The sequence below is a fragment of the Chiloscyllium plagiosum genome, unplaced genomic scaffold (genome assembly GCF_037043375.1).
Source record: "Chiloscyllium plagiosum isolate Xiang-an unplaced genomic scaffold, Cpla_swu_hap1 HiC_scaffold_6, whole genome shotgun sequence".
Taxonomy (NCBI): domain Eukaryota; kingdom Metazoa; phylum Chordata; class Chondrichthyes; order Orectolobiformes; family Hemiscylliidae; genus Chiloscyllium; species Chiloscyllium plagiosum.
Window position 1 is genome coordinate 123,739,664 of NW_028270144.1, and position 17,485 is coordinate 123,757,148.

The 17,485-nt window shown below is 43.9% G+C and overlaps 1 protein-coding gene across 1 annotated transcript in view; it reads right to left on the bottom strand.

Moving 5' to 3' along the window:
* Positions 1–17,485, bottom strand: part of acer3 (alkaline ceramidase 3) — a 195,590-nt gene that overhangs the window by 112,724 nt on the left and 65,381 nt on the right. The window contains exon 3 of the mRNA XM_043692440.2: positions 9,588–9,640. Within this exon, the coding sequence (XP_043548375.1) occupies positions 9,588–9,640 (53 nt within the window). The remainder of the gene's footprint in view (positions 1–9,587; positions 9,641–17,485) is intronic.

Sequence of the window (17,485 nt, forward strand, 5' to 3'; positions counted from 1 at the left end):
AGGAAAATACTGGAGGCTATTAAAGAAGAAATAGTTAAAAATCACACAACACCAGGTTATAGTCCAACAGGTTTATTTAGAAACAATAGCTTTCAAAACACTGCTTCGTCATCAGGTGACTGTGGAGAATACGATCATAAGACACAGAATTTATAGCCAAATGACTACAGTGTCCTGGAGATGATACATTAAACAATTTTAGATCAAGTATTTCATCTCTTGGATTGGGACGTGATGGTTTCTGTTCTTTGATGTATAAATCCCAGAACTTCTTTTAAATTACATTCTTAAGAAAGGTCTATCTTTTCTAACAATAGGTGCCATCTCAACACAGACAATGCATTAAGGTGTGAGGTCTACCTGTGTCTCAATGTTGAGTTAGACTGGTTCTATTTCTAAGGTGGGATTTACAGAGTTTACATGGATTCATTCAGTTTTTGAGTAAAATAAAATGTAATTCTGCAAAAACAAATTCACTCCTTAAATTTATGTGCACATGTAGGAGTGGCAGAATGATTGCGCACATGAAAGAGTGTGTGGTGTATGTATGTGTGTAAGTTTAGTTGAGTGTGATGTGTTATGTGTCTGTGAGAGGGTGCGTGCCTGGATGAGAGTGCAGAGAGTGTATATGTGTGCATATGGGAGGGAGCTTGTCTATGAGAGAGGATCAGCATGGGTATGTGAATACGTAGAAGCGCGTGTGTGTGAGAGAGTATATCATGCAGTGGAGTCACCTGTGGTGTGACATGAACCCAAGGTCCCGGTCGAGGCCATCCCCATAGATACTGAACTTTGCTATCGGCTTCTGCTCAGCCACTCTGCATTGTTGCTTGTCCTGAAGTCTGCCTTGGAGAATAGTCACCCGAAGTTCTAAGGCTGAATGGCCCAGACTACTGAAGTGTTTCCTGACTGGGAAGAAACACTCCTGCCTGGTGATTGTTGCACGATGTCCATTCATCCATTGTTGTCGCGTCTGCTCGGTCTCGTCAACGTACCATGCCTCAGGGCATCCTTACCTGCAGCGTCTGAGATAGACAATGTTGGCCGTGTCGCACAAGTGCTCACCGAGTACATGGTGAGAGGTATCCTTATGTGTAATGGTGGCATCCGTGTCAATACTCTGGTAACAATGATCTGTTTGCAGCAAACTGCCCAGCCTTCAGGACAACAACACTGTAAAATCCTGTTATGGCAGGCGCTGCAAACGTGTCAGAGTGTCGACACAGATATCATCATTACACATGCAACTCGTTCAATGTTGTCTATCTCATACCGTTCATAATATTTATAAATGATTTAGAAGAGGAGACAGAGTGTAACATATCCAAGTTTGCTCATGACACTAAATTGAATGGAAAGGCAAACTTGCAGAGGATGTGGAGGGTCTGCACAGAGGTTTAGACAGGTTAAGTGAGTGGGCAAGGGCCTGGCAGATGGAGTACAATGCATAAAAATGTCAGATCATCCACTTTGGAAGTAAAAATAGTAGGTCAGAGTATTATTTAAATGGTGAAAAATTGCAACATGCTGTTGTGCAGAGGGACCTAGGCGTGCTCATATATGAATTGCTAAAAGTTGATTTGCAGGTGCAACAGGTAATCAGGAAGGCAGACGGAATATTGGCTTTTTTTACTAATGGGATTGAATTTAAGAGCAGGGAGGTTCTGCTGCAATTGTACAAGGTGTTGGTGAGGCCACACCTAGAGTATTTGCGCAGTTCTGGTCACCTTACTTGAGAAAGGATATACTGGCTTGGAGGTGATGCACCAGGTTGATTCCGGAGGTGAGGAGGATTACCCTAGGAGGAGAGGTTGAGTTGCCTGGGACAGTACATGCTAGAATTTAGAAGAACAAGAGGGGATCTTATAGAAACATATAAAATTATGAAAGGGATAGATGAGATAGAGGGAGGCAAGTTGTTTCTGTTGGTGGGTGAGACTACGACTAGGGGGTATGGCCTCAAGCTTAGGGGAAGTAGATTTAGATTAGAGATGAAGAGGAAGTTTTTCCCCAGAGAGTAGTAAATCTATGGAATTCTGTGCCCAAGGAAGCAGTAGAGGCAGGTTCATTAAATATATTCAAGACATAGTTTGATGGGTTTTTGCATGGTAAAAGAATTAAGGTAGGAGGAGCTGAGATCGATCAGCCACGATCTTAATGAATTGTGGAGCAGGCTCGACAGGCCAAATGGCCCACTCCTGTTTCTGTTACTATGTAACAAATGTCTAGTTCTGTGCTGACACCCACATTCAGCTGCTGGTTCTGCTGTTTCAGAGATCCTGATATGGTATTAACTTGGAGGTTAAATTACATGTCACACATTGCTCTGAGTGACAATTAGCATTCTGGTCATACCTCACTATCCAGTTATTTTTCCCTCATCCCTTTTATTTGTAGGGGTGTGGATTTTGCTAGCAAAGTTCATCTTTACTGACCAACCTGAGTTGTTGTTTGAGAAGATGGATCAGAAGATCCACCATATTGAATGGCATTGGGCGATGCGACAATGAAGGAACTGAGACATGTCCAAGCTACGATGGTGTTGAACTTTAAAATGACAGTATTTCCAGGTTCTTCTCATCTCAGTTTAACACATAAAGGATAACGGGTTAAACTGGAGAAACCTAAAGGGGTAAGTCAAAGCTCAGGAAAGGGTAAAATTGGATAGAGAAGCAGGAAACATCAGTAACATGAGTAGTTCCTTGCATGTAATGCATAACAAATCTTGTTCCCCAAAAGCAGTGCTTTTAGATTAGACTAGATTACTTACAATGTGGAAACAGGCCCTTCGGCCCAACAAGTCCACACCGACCCGCCGAAGCACAACCCACCCATACCCCTACATTTACCCCTTACCTAACACTAGGCAATTTAGCATGGCCAATTCACCTGACCTGCACATCTTTGGATTGTGGGAGGAAACCGGAGCACCTGGAGGAAACCCACGCAGACACGGGGAGAACGTGCAAACTCCACACAGTCAGTCGCCTGAGGCGGGAATTGAACCCGGGTCTCTGGCTCTGTGAGGCAGCAGTGCTAACCACAGTGCCATCGTGCCGCCCTCTCCGAAAGCTAGTGCATCCAAGCAACCCTGTTAGACTATAACCTGGTTATTGTGTGATTTTTAGCTTTGTACACCCTAGTCCAACATCAGCATCTCCAAATCATAACTATAAGATAGTTAACTAATTGCCTAACTTATTAATGAAGCCCAAATACCAGAGCAAACCTAAATCACTCTGAAGATCAACAATAAACTTTGACTTGGATAATGATATCAACTGTTTACAGTAGCAAGAGGACTGCTGCAATTCTCAGAGGAAGCACTCAAACACGAGGAATTTACAAGCCAACTGGAACAATGTAAATGCAAGATATTGAGGAAGATACCACAGCCAGGAACACAACCAATGCTTGCAAACACTGTCGGTCATGCAACCTTGATTAGGGTAAGTGGCGAGGAGCAGAGTTGCAGTGGAAACAGGTCATACTCAATCAGTCTTGCTCAAACTCCACATATACATACTTCAAAATTGCAGTGACCAGAAAGAATTGAGGAACAATTCCATTCCCCTTAACTCCCCTACTATACTGGAAGATGGAAGAAAAAAGCAATATCCAAGATACGATTTTGGTTACATCAACAGAAAAATTATAAAACCTGAAATTCCGAATCTACTCCTAATCATCAGTAAAGTGACACAAGGGGTCACAACTGTGCTAACAAGCAGCACAATAACCTACTCATTGACACTCAGTTTGGGTGCTGCCAGGGTTATTCAGCTCCTGACCTCATTACAGCCTTGGTTCAAACAGTCAAAAAAGCTGAATTCCAAAGGTGAGAGGAGAGTGCGACTGCCTTTGACATCAAGGCTACATTTGACTGGGAGTGCCCATGGCCAAGTTAAGACTCCAGTGAGAATAAGGGGCCAAAACTCAACTGGCTGGAGTCATATCTAGCACAAAGGAAGATGGTTATGGCTGTTTGAGATCAGTTATCCCAGTTTCAGGACATCTCTGCAGTACTTCCTCAGGGACTTTCTAATTAACCTGCTCAGAGATGTCATTATACACCTCTGACACAACTGGCCCTTGAAACCAGATCTCCTAGCTCAGAGTAGGGACACTGCTACTGCACCATAAGAGCCTTTAAGTTTCTGGGATTTCAATTCTCATCTCTATTGAATTAGTTAGAGCTCTGGAATACTAGCCTACCACACACCCTCCCAAAAATACTTCTGAATAATTGATTTGTTTTAGAAAAGCATGAGATGCCCCCTCTGGAGCAAGTGGGACTTGAATCCAGGCTTTCTGGCCCATAGGTAAGAACTTTACCATGACACTACAACAGCCCTTCCCATCATAAGGTCAGACGTGGAGTTGCTGGTTGATGATTGTGCAATATTCAGCATCATGTGAAACTTCTCAGACACTGAAGCAGTCCATGTTCAAATGGAGGAGGACCTGGACAACATCGGTTTGTACCACGAAGTGCCAAGTACAGCCATGCCACACAAATGTCAGGCAACAACTATCACCAGACCGAATCAAAAGCAGTATAGAATCAACACCTTGGGAGGGTTACCACTAACCAGGAATTGAACTATACAAATACATGGCTACAATGGCGAGTCAGAGACCAGGAATTCTGAAGTGATTAGCTCACCTTATTCACAAAGCCTAGCCACTGTCAAAGAGACGCAAGTCAGGAATGCGATGGAATAATTCCCAATTGCCTGGACAAAAAAGCTCCAACAACACTCAAGGAGCTTGGCACCATTCAGAATAAAGCAGCCCATCTTATTGTCACCACATTTACAAGCATCCAGTTCCTCCACCAAATCCACAAGATGCACTGCAGAAATTTATCAAGGCTGTTTAGACAAGATCCTTCAAACACATGAAGGACAGTGGCAGTAGATACAAGGGAACACCACCATCTGCAAGTTTCCCTCCAAGTCAGTCACGGTCCTGACTTGAAAATACATTACTGTGCTTTCACAGTCATTGGGTTGAAATCTTGGGTTGAATTCCCTCACTAACAAACCTTACTATCAAACCAGCAGACAAGGGAGGCGCGGTAGTAGTTTGGCGCACCGATCTCTACACCGCTGAGGCCAAACGCCAGCTCGCAGATACCTCCTCCTACTGCCCCCTTGACCATGACCCCACCCCCCACCACCAAACCATCATCTCCCAGACCGTCCATAACCTCATCACCTCGGGGGATCTCCCATCCACCGCCTCCAACCTCAGTCCCACAACCCCGCACCTCCCGCTTCTACCTCCTGCCCAAAATCCACAAACCTGACTGCCCCGGCCGACCCATTGTGTCCGCCTGCTCCTGCCCCACCAAACTCATCTCCACATACCTTGACACCGTCCTGTCCCCCTTAGTCCAAGAACTCCCCACCTGCGTTCGGGACACCACCCATGCCCTCCACCTGCTCCATGATTTTCGCTTCCCCGGTCCCCAACGCCTTATTTTCACCATGGACATCCAGTCCCTGTACACCTCCATCCCCCATCACGAAGGACTCAAAGCCCTCCGCTTCTTTCTTTCCCGCCGTACCGACCAGTACCCTTCCACAGACACCCTCCTTCGACTGACTGAACTGGTCCTCACCCTGAACAACTTCTCTTTCCAATCCTCCCACTTCCTCCAAACAAAAGGAGTAGCCATGGGCACCCGCATGGGCCCCAGCTATGCCTGCCTCTTCGTAGGATATGTGGAACAATCCATCTTCCGCAACTACACTGGCCCCACCCCCCACCTTTTCCTCCGCTACATCGATGACTGTATCGGCGCCGCCTCGTGCTCCCACGAGGAGGTTGAACAGTTCATCCACTTCACCAACACCTTCCACCCCGACCTCAAATTCACCTGGACAGTCTCAGATTCCTCCCTCCCCTTCCTCGACCTTTCTATTTCTATCTCAGGCGACCGAATCAACACGGACATCTACTACAAACCGACCGACTCCCACAGCTACCTGGACTACACCTCCTCCCATCCTGCCCCCTGTAAAAACGCCATCCCATTCTCCCAATTCCTTTGACTCCGCCGTATCTGCTCCCAGGAGGACCAGTTCCAAAAACGCACAACCCAGATGGCCTCCTTCTTCAAGGACCGCAATTTCCCCCCCGACGTGGTCGACGATGCCCTCCACCGCATCTCTTCCACTTCCCGATCCTCCGCCCTTGAACCCCGCCCCTCCAACCGCCACCAGGACAGAACCCCACTGGTCCTCACCTACCACCCCACTAACCTCCATGTACAGCGCATCATCCGCCGCCATTTCCGCCACCTCCAAACGGACCCCACCACCAAGGATATATTTCCCTCCCCTCCCCTATCAGCATTCCGTAAAGACCACTCCCTCCGTGACTCTCTCGTCAGATCCACACCCCCCACCAACCCAACCTCCACTCCCGGCACCTTCCCCTGCAACCGCAGGAGGTGCAAGACTTGCGCCCACACCTCCCCCCTCACCTCCCTCCAAGGCCCCAAAGGAAACTTCCATATCCGCCACAGATTCACCTGTACCTCCACACATATCATCTATTGCATCCTTTGCACCCGATGTGGCCTCCTCTATATTGGGGAGACAGGCCGGCTACTTGCGGAGCGTTTCAGAGAACACCTCTGGGACACCCGGACCAACCAACCCAACCACCCTGTAGCTCAACATTTCAATTCCCCCTCCCACTCCACCAAGGATATGCAGGTCTTTGGACTCATCCATCGTCAGACCACAGCAAAACGACGGTTGGAGGAAGAACGCCTCATCTTCCGGCTCGGAACCCTCCAACTACAAGGGATGAACTCGGATTTCACCAGTTTCCTCATTTCCCCTCCCCCCAGCCTGTCTCAGTCAAATCCATCAAATTCAGCACCGCCTTCCTAACCTGCAATCTTCTTCCCGACTTCTCCGCCCCCACCCCAGTCTGACCTATCACCCTCACCTTGACCTCTTTCCACCTATCACATTTCCGACGCCCCTCCCCCAAGTCCCTCCTCCCTATCTTTTATCTTAGCCTGCTGGACCAACTTTCCTCATTCCTGAAGAAGGGCTAATGCCCGAAACGTCGATTCTCCTCTTCCCTAGATGCTGCCTGACCTGCTGCGCTTTTCCAGCAACACATTTCCATCATCCATCATCTTCCCTCACTAACAGCAGTGTGGGTATCTACACCAAATGAGCTGCAACAGCTCAAGAAAGCATCTCCTTCTTGAGGGAAATCAGGTATCAGCAATAAATGCTGGCCCATCCATTGAAGCTCACATCCCACAAATAAACTATATTTTTAAAAAATTCATCTATTAAATGTGGGAAAGAACTGGATAAGCACAACCTGTGAAAGCTTGCACCAGCGCACTCCTGAGGAATCAAGAAAACTATAATAATATAAAATAGTACATAGAATGCTATTGATGCTTTAAACGTCAGCGGTACAGAATTGCAAGCGTTTCTCTTCCATTTTTACCAAGACAGTTAGGCAAAGGCAAAGTTGCCAAAGTCCTATCAGAACAAGGTTGCTCTCTCCTTAGAGAGAAACAAGTGGTAGTGGTTTAACCGAAGGGTCACCATGCTCCAGATGAACAGAGAGGTTGAAAGGAGAGTCCTTCATGATGACCGCAGGCAGTGTGGGAATTGAGCTATTATAAATGGCATCACTCTGCATTGCAAATCAGCCAACTGAGCTAACCGACTCCTCCAATTATTTCCCTCTGAGACAACAGTGTTGCACAACGCCTTCTTGAATCACCTCAGTCAACCTAGTGAGCCTAGGTACCCTCACAATGCTGTTAATAAAGGAATTCCAAGACTATGACGCAATGGTGAAAGAATAATAATATGGTTCCAACTCTATGGTGCAAGGTTTGGAAGGGAACTTGCAGGTGTTGGTGCTTCCATTTATCTGTTGCCCTTCTCACACTCGCACCCTCTCTCAGACTTATACCTGTTTACACTCACACACACATACCCCCACACTCACACACACACACACACACACACACACGTTTGCGGGGTGAATCTGTACTTGCTGAATTACATTTTATTTTGCTTAAAAACTGCATGAATCCATGTAAGATTCTGTAAATTCTTTTGTAGAAAGAGAATCAGACTGAACATTGGGGCACAGACAGCCCCACACAGGGCACTTCACACCTACAATGCATTCTGAACTGACACGGCACCTCGTGTTAAAGTTTATCTGAGAACTTCTGGGATATACATTTTTTTTTTCGATTCCCTCGTGTGGAAACGGGCCCTTTCGCCCAACAAGTCCACACCAACCCTCCAAAAAGTAACCTACCTAGATCCATTTCCCTCTGACTAATGCACCTAACATTATGGGCAATTTATCATGGCCAAACCACCTAACCCGCATATCTTTGAACTGTGGGAGGAAACCGGAGCACTCGAGGAAACTCACGCAGACACAGGGAGAATGTGCAAACTCCACACAGACAGTCCCCAAAGGCTAGAATTCAACCCGGGTCCCTGGCACTGTGAGGCAGCAGTGCCTCACTGAGCCACTGTGCCGCCCCCGAAAGAACGAACTGAACCCAACATGGTCATCCAGGTCTTTTTCAATATATAATTTCAGTTGCATCACACTGTAAACTTTTGCTGTAACTTCTGTGCCTTACAATTTTATACTCCACAACCACCTGATGAAGCAGCAGCGCTCCGAAGGCTAGTGCTTCCAAATAAACAAACCTGTTGGACTATAACCTGGTGTTGTGTGACTTTTAACTTCATATAAAGTGCATTAGGTTAATAGAAACAGAGCAAGAATACAATGTTATGGCTGCAGCGAAGGTGCTCAGACAGCAAGGTCAATATTATATTTAAAATTTGGGAGGACCTAATAACAGCAGGGAACCAGCTGTTCTTGAATCTGTCTATGTGTGTGTTTAAGCTTTTGTATCTTCCGCCTGACGGAAGAGGTTGGAACAGATTATAACCGGGGTAGGAAGAGTCTTTGATTATGTTGGCTGCCTTTCCCTGGCAGCAAGAAATATAGACGCAGTCAATGGATGGACATTTGGTTTGCACGATGGACTGGGCTGTGTTCACAACTCTCTGTAGTTTCTTACAGTACTGGACAGAGCAGTTGCCAAGCCATGATGCATCTGCACAGAATGCTTTCAATGGTGCATCTATAAAAATTAGTAAGGGTCTTTCCTGACATGCCAAATGTCCTTAGCTTCTTGAGAATGCACAGGCATTTTTGTGCTTTCTTGACCATCTCATCGACATGGGTGGACCAGATTTTAACCCTGCTCTTTTTTCTTATGGTTATGAAGTTGAAATATGATGATAACTGTTGTGAACTTGTGTTTTGTACACCTTCTGCTCAGCCATAACTTTGTTCAATCATATTAGGAACTGTATGCCCTAGTATGCTATGATCTATCTGTACTGCACGCGAAACAAAACATTTCACCGTACTTAGGTACATGTGACAATAATAAATCATGTTACGTTGTCACACATACTAAGAATATTCAAAATGTAAACAGGTAGCCAAGAAACCGAACCTTTAATGAATGAGATAGCTGCGCAGTTGCTTACCTGCATTTCATATTTCAATGTCATGTGGAAGCACCAGGACCCTATTCCCACAGCTGAAACAATAAAAGGACAAGAATTAAAAGGTTGGGAGATGGGGAGAACATAGGTATAAATGGGCAAAATCTCAGTATCAATTTAATATCAAAGACTGAAAGAACAAAGTAAATTACTCCACAACTCATGAAATAACTTCACATTAATGCCAGAAAGTTGTGCAATTTAGTAGCTTATGCTTAAGGTTTTAGCCTTTATCAACATTGCCAAATTTACAAAACAAATTGGAACTTTAAAACTATGATGTCATCTGTTATAGTACCAGGCCATCATCGATATCTGTAGAACAGCAGCAGGCCATTCAGCCTACATTTTCAAGATTAATCTTTTCATATACACCAACAGAAGAAAATTAAAGATGTACAAAAAAAAATGAGAATAGATTAAAAGCTGCCTTTTTTGGCACACGTCATATAGATGGCCGCTGACACTATTTCAGGGAGAGTGTTACATAAAAATATATCAATTGCACAGGACCCTCAGGTACTCTACTCTTTATCCTCAAAAAAGTGCAAAACTGCTGCTCAAAATGTTTAGAATCTCAGATTTGAGCATGATTGTGTGAGCTACCAGTTATTTGAATCCACATCTCTGCTCTCTTTGTGCACTTTCCCTGAAACACTCAGTTAATTCCCCCCCGCAGATCTTTATTCACCTGGTTTTAATAACAGCATCTGGCAAAATATCCCAAGAGTTTTTTCCATGAAAAAAAATTCTCAAGCTCAAGCTCTCTTACAGCACTAATCCTGAATTTGTGCCAACTGATATTTGGCAGGTTATACCAGGGAGCTCAGTGTCAAGCTGAAAAGCTTATCTAATTGCAACTTTGACTTTCTTACTCTTTTCTAGATATGATCCCACCCGCAACATACACAAGGTTTATTGTTTGTTCAGACAGAACACTGCAAAATGCTGAACTGGCACTTTCAACAACTGTGCTTCAGTTAAGCCACATAAGATCCTCTGCAACTCATCACAACCCCTTTCCCCGCACCTCCCATGTCCAAAACCAATTAAGCAGCCATCCATTAAACCTACTTCCTGTCTAAAATCACAAGAGAGCTATTCTATTGCTAGTAAACTGTTTTAATTAATTCTCTTCCATTTTAATTGTCCATTTAGGTTTCATAGCTACATTCAAAACAAGGCTCTATGCTTTGTTCTTGGCAAATGTGCAAAGGCAAGGCCAGACATTCAAAAGTCAGAATATATTACCAGTCACCCTCTTTCCAATATCAGGAACAAAGGTTTTTCACTTACACTTCTTAGTATTTTATCTCACCAACAAGTCTCCAAACATAGAAACTCAATGTCGCTGGGTTATTGTCTACACGTTATTCGTCACCTCATTGACTCTAACATCCCAGACCATCCCCACCAAAACCCATTCGTTTTTCAATGACTTAATCTCCTCTGTCCAGGTGCCCCAATCATTTGTTAAGGAATTGACTTGAGGAGCAAAATAAACCAAGTAAAAACCAAAAGAATCACAGATGCTGTAAATCAGAGACAAAAATAGAAATTGCTGGAAAAGCTCGGCAAGTCTGGCAGCATCTGTGGAGAGAAATCAGAGTTAACATTTCAGATCAAGTGACCTTTCCTCAGGACTGATGGTAGCCAGGAAAATGTCAGTTTACATGCAGAAGATAGGATGGGCAGAAGCAGTAAGGAGTAAGTGATAGGTGGGGATAGAGCCCAAAGAGAGAGAACAGCAGTTGCACAGACAAAAGAGTGGATACAATCAGGCTAGGAGGGTGAATCGCTGTTAATGGGGACCATTAGTGGCTAACAATAGGTGGTATGTAATAGCAGCAATAACACGTCTGGTAGCATCTGTGAAAAGAAATCAGAGTTAACGTTTTGGGTCCAGTGACCCTTCCTAGCTGCCATAAGTTTTAAGGAAAAGGTTGGTTTATATGCAGAGGATAGGGTGGAGGGAGTGTTCTGAAGGAGGGTCACCGGACCTAAAATGTTAATTCTGATTTCTTTCCACAGATGCTGCCAACTTGCTGAGCTTTTCTATCAACTTCTGTTTTTGTTTCTGATTTACAGCACCTGCAGTTCTCTCCATTTTATATGATAGAAAATAGAACAGTACAGCGCAGAACAGGTCCTTCTGCCCTCAATGTTGCGCTGACCTGTGAACTAATCTAAGCCTATCCCCCAACACTATCCCATCATCATCCATTTGCTTATCCAAGGATTATTTAAATATTCCTAATGTGGGTGAATTAACTACATTAGCAGGCAGGGCACTCCATGCCCTTACCACTCTCTAAGTAAAGCACCTGCCTCTGACATCTGTCCTAAATCTATCACCCCTCAATGTGTAGCTATGCCCCCTCATACAAGCTGACGTCATCATCCTAGGAAAAAGACTTTAACTGTCCTCCCTGCCTAATCCTCTGATCATCTTGTATGTCTCTGTGAAATCCCCTCTTAGCCTTTTTCTCTCAAATGAGAACAGACCCAAGTCTCTCAGTGTTTCCTCATAAGACCTTCCCTCCAGACCAGGCAACATCCTAGTAAATCTCCTCTGCACCTTTTCCAATGCTTCCACATCCTTCCCGAAATATGGCGACCAGAACTGTACACAATATTCCAAATGCGACAATTTTGTATAGTTGCAGCATGACATTACGGATCTGGAACTCTATCCCACTACCAAAAAGTCCTAACACACCATATGCCTTCTTAACAGCACTATCCACCTGGGTGGCAACTTTCAAGGATCTATGTACATGGACTCTAAGATCCCTCTGCACATCCACACTCCCAAGAATCTTTCCATTGACCCAGTACTCTGCCTTCCTGTTATTCTTACCAAAGTGAATCACCTCATATTTAACTGCATTGAACTCCATTTGCTACCTCTCAGCCCAATTCTGCAGTTTATCCAAGTCTGCCTGCAATCTGCAACATTCTTCCACACTGTCCACTACTCCACCGACTTTAGTGTCATCTGCAAACTTACTGACCCATCCACCTATGCTTGTGTCCAAGTCATTTATAAAAATGACAAACAGTAGTGGTCCCAAAACAGATCCTTGTGACACACCACTAGTAACCAGACTCCAGGCTGAATATTTTCCATCAACCACCACTCACTGCCTTTTTACGGAAAGCCAGCTCCTAACCCAAACTGCTAAATCACCCTTAATCTCATGCCTCTGCATTTTTTTCCCCAACAGCTTATCATGTGGAACTTATACTGAAGTCCATGTACACCAGGTCAACTGCCCTATCCTCATCCACATACTTGGTCACCTGTTTAAAATACTCAATGAAGTTTGTGAGACATGACTTGCCCTTGACAAAACCATGTTGACTACCTGAAATCAAATTGTTGCTGTTAGATGATTATAAATCCTATCTCTTATAATCCTTTCCAAAACCTTTCCTACCGCAGCCTGTAATTACCTGGGTCTGTAATTACCTGTGTCATCCAACCTCTACTTTTCAAGGGCGGCACGGTGGCTCAGTGGTTAGCATTGCTGCCTCACAGCATCAGGATCGGGTTCAATTCCAGCCTCAGGTGACTGTCTGTGTGGAGTTTGCACATTCTCCCTGTATTTGCGTGGGTTTCCTCCGGGTGCTCCGGTTTCCTCCCACAGTCCAAAGATGTGCAGGTCAGGTGAATTGGCCATACTAAATTGTCCATAGTGTTAGGTGCGTTACTCAGAGGGAAATGGGTCTGGGGGAGTTACTCTTTGGAGGGTCAGTGTGGACTGGTTGGGCCGAAGGGCCTGTTTTTACACTGTAGGGAATCTAATCTCTCCTGCCCTTCTTGAACAAAGGGCACAATTGCAATCCTCCAGTGATCTGGTACTAAACCTGTAGACAATGACGACTCAAAGATCAAGGCCAAAGGCTCCAATATCTCCTCCCAAGCTTCCCAGAGAATCCTCGGATAAATCCCATCTGACCCAGGGGACTTCTCGAATTGATAACACCTCTGCCTTACTAACTTCGGTCCTTTCTAGTCTAATGTCCCATATCTCATTCTTCTCCTCTACAATATTCTCCTTTTCCTGAGTGAAAACAGATGCGAAATATTCATTTAGCACCTTTCCTATCTCCACAGGGTCCAAGCACAACTTCCCACTTCTGTGTTTGACAGACCCTATTCCTACCCTAGTTATCCTTTTATTCCTCACATACCTATAGAAAGCTTTAGGGTTCTCCTTTATTCTACCTATTCATCTGAATCATCTCATCTCAACTTCACATAAGCCTCCTTCTTCTGCTTAACAAGAGATGCAATTTCTTTAGTAAACCATGGTTCCTTTACCTTATCACTTCCTCCTTGCCCGACAAGGACAGACCTATCAAGGACACGCAATATCTGTTCCTTAAACAGCTCCACATTTCAATTGTCCCTCTCCCCTGCATTTTGCTGCCCCATTCTATGCCACCTAAGTCTTGCCTAATCACATTATAATTACCCTTCCCCATCTATAACTCTTGCCCTGTAGCGTGTACCTATCCATTTCCATTGCAAAGCTAAACGTAATTGAATTATGGTCACTCTCTCCAAAGTGTTCACCGATCACTAAAGCAAACACCTGGTCTGGTTCATTAACAAGCACCAGACCCAGTGTGGCCTCCCCTCGTCAGCCCTTCGACATACTGCAAATATTGGACAAAAACTGATCCATCTGACTTACTAGAGTTATAGCATTTCCAGTCAATGTTGGGGAAGTTAAAGACCCCCATAATGACCACTCTGTTCCTTTCTGTGGAGGCCTATAATAACTCCCAGCATTGTGACCTCTCCTCTCCTATTTCTAACCTCAGCCATACCACCTCAGTAGACGAGCCCTTGTCTACTATATGATAGCAAGGCCTGATGGAGAGGTTGGGGTAAGGATATAGGAGAACTCAAGCACTAAAGTTATTGAACTCGACATTGAGTCCAGAGCTAGGCTAAATAATTACTTTCCTGATTAAATGCAAAAAGTCAACACTATGAACATCTTCCAGGTAAACTCCCACTAGCAGAATAGATGCCACTTACTGCTCCATAACCTAGGAAATCTACGCTCAAAAATAAGAAATGAAGTATCAGAAAGAGAACTTAAAGCTGGAAAGACAGACATTTTTTTGGTCAAGTAGTTTGGAAATATTTCAAATATGTTAAAGGTTTAAGAATAGAAAGGAAAAGCCTGTTCCCATTGGTTAATAATTTAATCGGTTTCAAGTGTCATGGCCCAATTATCACTCAAGGAATGGTGGGAAACCAGAAGAATTATTTTTCACAGGAGGTTTAACTACAGTAGAAATAATAACTTACATTCTTTCTTAAAACTGCATTCAACTCCATATGAAACGTTATGAATATATGGAATGGATAAGCAAATAAGAACAGTTAGCAGCACAAGCACAATGGCTGATTGGTTACTTCATGTTGTAATGTTTCAGATTTCAGGTATGAAAACATCCAATATTTTCACAATTTCAGGATTTTAACTGTATGCATGATGTGTACCTAATCCAAAGTAAATGGGAAACTCTTAATGTATTTCTCTACAGAGGGAGTACATCAAGTGCAGACTTCCATGAGGCATGTCCTACCAGCAAAGCCAATTCAGTGACGTCTGTCAGCCACGTTTCAGAGAAATCTGTGCTACGGCAAAATGTTGGATGAGGAGAAAATTGGAGCAAGAGTCATAAATTGTTTGCAGTAACATGTGTTTTTAATCCCAAAAGCAAATCATGAGTTTGCACTTATACAGTGCCTTTCACAACCACAGGATGCCTTGAAAGGACTTTAGAGCTATTGAAGTACTTGTTTGGAATGTAATCAATATTGTACATTAAAACATAGCAGCCTACCTGCCCACAGCAAGCTCTTACAAATGATTATGAAATAAAGGGCTCAATACCATTTTGGTGATGTTGACTGAGCAATAAATATTAACCAAATCACTGAGATGGATTCCAACACATTCCCTCAAAATTGTGATGAGATCTGACACTCACTTGGGATGGCTGACGGAAGTTTTGGTTTAATTTCTTCTCTGAAATTCTGCACCCCCTCAGCTGAAATATTCAGTTAGTAAGGTTACCTACACTGAGATATGGATTTGCTTTTGCTTTGCTCTACGGCTCAAAGGTGCAACATGTCACCAATGGAAGTCTAGATTAGAATGATGCTGGAAAAGCACAGCAGTTCAGGCAGCATCTGAGCAGTAAAATCGACATTTCGGGCAGAAGCCCTTCATCAGGAGTACAGGCAGAGCGCCTGAAGGGTGGAGAGATAAATGAGAGGAGGGTGGGGTTGGGGAGAAAGTAGCATAGAGTACAATAGGTGAGTGAGGGAGGGGATGAAGGTGATAGGTCGGGGGGGGGGGGTGAAGTGGATAGGTGGAAAAGAAGATAGGCAGGTAGGACAAAGAGCTTCAGGGCAGAGATGACGACCTGGGAGTTGCAGTGGGAGAGGGACTCCCTGAGATTCTTGTAGAGACAGGAGGAAAACTTCTTCAAGGCAGGCATCCTTGCAAGAGGATTCACAGTAGGGTTAAAATCAACGAGGTAAAAACAATGACTGCAGAGTCTAGATTAGAACGGTGCTGGAAAAGCACAGCAGTTCAGGCAGCATCCGAGGAACAGTAAAATCGACGTTTCGGTCAGAAGCCCTTCATCAGGAATATAGGCAGAGAGCCTGATGGGTGGAGAGATAAATGAGAGGAGGGTGGGGGTGGGGAGAAAGTAACAGAGTACAATAAGTCTACTAGTCTGACCAGTCTTCAGTTATTTTAGACAGGAAGCTAACTTGTTTAGAAGTCACCAGAAATTTATCCCAAAAAATAATGAAAAGCTTAAGTCAGGCTGGCTTAATTAAAATTAAAACAAAGGACTGCAGATTCAAGAAATCTGAAACAGAAACAGAAACAGAAGTTGCTGGAGAAACTCGGCTGGTCTGGCAGCATCTGTGGCAAGAAAGCAGAGTTAACATTTCAGGTCCAGTGACCCTTCATCAGACAACCCTCTCTTAACAGATGCCAATCCTGCAACTTCTGTTTTTGTCACTAGCTTACTAGCATCACAAAAAAAAATTGCTAAGCATGGTATAAAGCTACAAAAAAAGCAAGCATGTAGAGGAGAGAGGGACATGACACAAGGGCCTGTGATAATATTTTGTTTTATAATCCATTTTGGACATTATTTCCAGTCAAAACGGAAATAAATACAGAGCGCAAGATAACTAAGATGGCACATGTAGAAGGACTGGTGGGACAAGATGAAATGCCAAGGATGGATTATACTCTTAACTGCAAGCTCAAAAATTATATGAATGCAATGTTCCTGGAAAGGGTGTAATAAATTCAACACTCACTCTGAGACCATAACCTAAAAACAAATAGTACCCTGATCATTTCGATTTCTCCTCTTTCTCAAACTTTTTTGCAAAAATATACTTTAGAGTCCCAGTTATTTTGGCCAGTCTATCTTATTAGATGTGAATTCCAGGAAACATTAGGGAAAGAACACTTCATCATAAATATCATTAAAAAGAGAAACACGCTCTTGATGCTTTTCATTGCTAAAAAGAGACACACAGTCTTTTCATCTTACATTCATCAGAACTGAGGTGGTGGGCACAGGTTGGTTGGACCATGGTTGACATAGAGATAGACAAATAATTCTGAGATATAACTTCGGAGCAATTACAGACCAGTCAGTCTTATGTCTGTGGTCAGCAAGGCTTTGGAAAGAATTCTGAGGGATAGGATTTATGACTATTTGGAAAAGCATAGTGTGATTAAAGGCAGTCAGCATGGCTTTGTGAGGGTCAGGTCATGCCTCACAAATCTTATTGAGTTCTTTGAGGAGGTGACGAG